Source organism: Leuresthes tenuis, unplaced genomic scaffold (assembly GCF_036924035.1).
Source record: "Leuresthes tenuis unplaced genomic scaffold, fLeuTen1.0.hap1 SCAF_22, whole genome shotgun sequence".
Classification (NCBI taxonomy): domain Eukaryota; kingdom Metazoa; phylum Chordata; class Actinopteri; order Atheriniformes; family Atherinopsidae; genus Leuresthes; species Leuresthes tenuis.
Window position 1 is genome coordinate 15,977,529 of NW_027325376.1, and position 4,355 is coordinate 15,981,883.

The 4,355-nt window shown below is 38.3% G+C and overlaps 1 protein-coding gene across 1 annotated transcript; it reads right to left on the bottom strand.

The window, feature by feature from the left end:
• Window positions 1-1,250: 1,250 nt before the first annotated feature.
• Window positions 1,251-3,585, bottom strand: LOC140281715 (lithostathine-1-beta-like). The gene is made up of 3 exons (XM_072376207.1): window positions 3,285-3,585; window positions 1,682-2,029; window positions 1,251-1,279 (listed from the first exon to the last, which is right to left on the bottom strand). Exons 1-3 carry the CDS (start codon window positions 3,583-3,585, stop codon window positions 1,251-1,253), a joined length of 678 nt encoding a protein of 225 aa, XP_072232308.1.
• Between the last annotated feature and the right edge of the window lie 770 nt (window positions 3,586-4,355).

A 4,355-nucleotide genomic window follows, 5' to 3' on the forward strand; every position in this document is an offset into this window, starting at 1 on the left:
CGAGCGGTCACTTGAAGGGTTATTTCTACGACAGTAGATAAAAAGGTTGACATGTTTTAGGTTCAGCCAGTATGTTAGCTTAGCAGAAAGTGTAGCATTTTTCATTTTTACTATTTGGTTTCATACGAATCTAAACCAGAAACTCAGAACATGTTTATATATGTTATTGGTAGATGTTGGTACTGCTGGTCAGAGCCAAACCAGTTGTTTCCTACTGTTTTTCTGTCTTTACGCTAAATCAGAGAACTGACAGTTTATTCAAACTACCTGTTTACTGCTGTACAGGTTTATCTGCTGTTGATTTTCTCATGTAAGTCTTCTTAAGGAAGCTCAATATTTACATCAAAATATGTCCAACAGTTTCCATAAGAATGTTTAAATCATTAGAGGTCAATGTGCATGAGAGCAACCAGCATAGCAGCTATAAAATCCTTTTAGTTCTACATCTTCCTCGCTGCTGCCTGCTGTCTGTGATTGGCTCTAACTTTCATGATTCGTGAACACAAAGGGAGGAAAAGTACATTTGGGAGAGCTATCATACTTGATCCAAAACAGTGGGAACACAAGGCTGCATCTCAGCTGTGCAATATTTAGGCATTTTTGATTTTAATTTTTGTGAGTACATCAGGTTATGTCTAAAGTGATTTTACATCTTAGTATATAAGCCTGTATTTTTGATAAACCTTTTTTTTTTTATTTCTAATAAATTTCTATTTACTTTTTCATTTATTTTCAGTTAATGTTTTACTGTCTGGTTCATCTTATCTGCAACGCAGCCCATAAATTGGATATTTTGCATATGTTTCTCATAGAAATAGTAAACTTTAGAATTGAACAATTCTGCTGCTCTTTCATCTGAATCTGGTGTTTCCTCAAAGCAAATCTAAGAGATTCATGGGACCTAAATATATTTACATATTTAAGAATAATATATATATATAATTCAGAACATGCATTTTTGGGCCTGAGGTATTGTTTTTGATCATTATTTGCATTGTTTTTACTTATTTTACACTGTAAAGCACTTTTTGTTGCATCCTGTAGGAAACGTTCTATACAACTATATAATATTGATTGATTGATTGATTGATTGATTGATTGATTGATTGATTGATTGATTGATTGATTGATTGATTGATTGATTGATAAAACAGGAGTTTCTTGATGCATCTCCAGTTCTATGTGCACATTAGTAGCCTGAATTACTTGAATATTTGTTGTGGTCATGGCCACTACCCACATAAGCCTGGCTACCCCTGGGCCCCCATTGGCTCCACTGCTGCACAGAAATGCAACATACATTCATATCACAGCGATCAAACAACCAAAATGCAACCCCAAAAAGATTTTAACAAAGAAACACAACAAACCCAAAGACATGTAAGACAAAAGCATCAAAAAGAGAAGCAACACATTCAGAACGTGACAGAATTCTGGCACAGAATATCTACAAAGTAGGTGCAAAACCACCAGAATTAGACATCTAGTGATCTTGGGGAGATCAGTGTGAGCGGCTGTAACAATATGAGTTAGAAAACGAATGAATCATTTGGGTCTAATTATCAGCAAAGAGAAATCAAAGGGCTACAAATGGAGGCAAAAGCTTCGAAAAATCCCTGCATTTTCCTGAATGACCGGTGACAATTCAAAATCACACCTTGTGGCACATTATTGTACTTACTGCAGACAAAAGGAAATCTCCAACCACAAGATTCATCATCCCACTGGTGCTGAAATTCCTTCTTGATTGAAACACAGTTCTGAGAACCCCCATTATTATTAGGCTCACTTATATACCAGTTTCGGAAAGAGCCAGTGCTTCCATCAGACCACTTCCAGGTGTCTCTGAACAGTCCGATCCAGAATTCATCCTGATGCTGGTCTTGTCCAAGCTTATAAATGTGTGACTGCTCTGCCCCAGTGGTCACAGTCACCAGGTCATTGTAATGCAACCTGCAGAAGCTCTGAGCACCTCGCCATGTTTCAGGGTTGGTAAACAGGATGTGGCGTTTTTCCCCGTGGTCGTTATCTGAAGGAAAAGATTAAACAGAGTTCCTTAAGGTTGCTGTTAAGAATATGCCTTTTTCAATCTATTCTCTCATGTGTAATGATGCGAAAAATTACAAACGGTTACACAAATGGTCAAATTTCCTTGAGATTGGGGGCCATGGAGTTAAAACACTGTAAAAGCTTAAAATATGTTTAAATCACAAGTGAAATGCATTTAAAAGGGTTTGCAATGGGCCAAAATGGGTCTTTATTGTAGATTAAAGAACGATAAACAATATCTAGAAAGGCTTAAAAATGAAAAAAGAGAAGGAATTTAAAAACAAACCTTATAATTAAAAAGAAACATGGCATTGTTAATGCTCCCCCTGTTTCATATTAAAGTATTCTATTTTTTCCTGTGTCTTTGAGAGGACCTGAATTCATTCAAATTTCACTAAAAAGGATATGGGTCAGGGGCAACAGATTTTGTTGACAGTGGCTGCCTACCTGCCCCCAGCTTCCAGTCAGCATGATTACATACAGAGTTGAGGAGCAGTGTGACGTGCTGAAGTGTGTCTGATGGCACAATGCTGTGGACTGTGTGAGAACACATCCAAGACATTCTGCAGCATCTAACTATCTCTATGCGCGGAAGTACAGCTGAATTCCCTGCACAGATACTGCCTTTAAGTTATTTGAATGGATATTTTATCCGATGATGCTGTGGTTTTAGAACCAGGAGCTTATTAGTGCAAAGTGACAGTCTGGAAATTATTTAAGCCACTGTGACCTGACATGTGATCCCAATAGGTTGACTTTCAATCCTAATTTCTGATGCGTTTAGCTGTCTGATGAAAGAAACGGAATATATGTGAATGACAGCAGCTGTATTGAGATTTTGACTGTATTATCATACACTTGTACTTTACCGGTTTACAAAGAAAATGTAAAAAGATGGAACTTTGGAGCATGTACAGAGTACTTAGACCCATTTGAGTCTATATGAGCATATAAATGCAGGAGTAAATCAAGCTACAACTGCATTATCTGGGTGTGTTAGTCCAGTTTGGAGAAGCTAAATTACATATGAATTTGGTCAGACTAACATGTGCTCAGGGTTTTGTTGTCTTAAACTTCTTTCATTTTGACCTGTTTTGTAGTTCCCTTTCATGCATATTTAGTTTTGTGTTCAGTGCATCTGTATTTCTGGTGCCGTGTAAACATGCTTTTTGCCTGTTTTCTATTACTTTTGAATTATTTGATCTAATGAGATCTACTGTAACTCTGTAACTTACATTCCTCACACATGTAAGCTCTTTGTGTGCTACACCCGTCGACGGTCCAGTAGCCATAAGGACCCATAAAGACGCAGTCACCATCACCTTCGCTTGAACTGTAGTTATAAAGCTTATCCACCCCGATTCCCTCAGACCACACCCACTGCTCAGCTGCTGATCTTGTCAAACCAATCCAGACTATTTCCTCCTCAGTATCACCAATGCTCTCCATCAGCCGAATGTGGTCCTCCGGGCTGTCGATGGTGGCCAGGTCTGTGTCATGCTTTCTGCAGAAAGCTTGAGCTTCACTCCAACTCATGGCAGTTTCATAAAACTGGTACTCACGATGAGCTGTAACCAAATGTGGACAAAACCCAAACGGGAAGTTAATATTTGTGTGTTGATGTTGAGTATTATTTATGTTGTATTGTTCTATTTGTAAAACTGTTAAGCAGCTTCAGTGGAAGTGGTGCATGTGGCTTTCTTAAGCTATTCTCAGATCATCATTGCTCAGCAGACTTCAAAACTTAGTTTTCGTTTTGGTTGTTTTTTTTGCTACGAAGTCGAAACGTGCAGTATTTCAATTCTGAAACTGCAGTATAAATAGGATGGCTTTTAAAAAGGATGGTTAGAACTGTTAGAGTTTAATGCATGCAAACATATGCTGATACGCTTTTTCTAATTAAAGCAACGTAATATTATAGCTCTTTGTTGATGTAATCAAGATGAAATCTCATATTTATCTGTTATTTATGGTGACCGACACGTGCAAATGGCAAAACAAATCAAACAGTAAAAGTACGGTGGGGTCGGGGGTGGACTATGGGAAATCGACCATAGTAACGAAGTTATGTAGGTAATGTTGGCGTGCTGTAATTTAATTTATGGTCGATCTCCCATTCTCCATCCCCTATCCCACAGGTCCAGACCCCCTCGTGGCCTGTTTTGAATGAATTTGCAGTTTCTCTCTTGCATGTGTTTTGTCGTTGGCGTCGCGTGTGCTCCGGTCGTTTTTGTGATTGGCGCATTTTTCTCTTGCAGCGTTTTCCTGTTGGATTTGTTTTGCCGTTTGCAACACATTTACAGGTG

Bases quoted from the DNA above. Each gene is read 5' to 3' on its own strand.
- LOC140281715 (XM_072376207.1), bottom strand. From the start codon at position 3,585: ATGAGTTGGAGTGAAGCTCAAGCTTTCTGCAGAAAGCATGACACAGAC. The intron at 2,030-3,284 runs GTAAGTTACAGA...CTTTTCCTTCAG, and splicing joins AGCTTACATGTGTGAGGAAT to ATAACGACCACGGGGAAAAA. The intron at 1,280-1,681 runs GTAAGTACAATA...ATTTCTGTGCAG, and splicing joins GAGATTTCCTTTTGTCTGCA to CAGTGGAGCCAATGGGGGCC.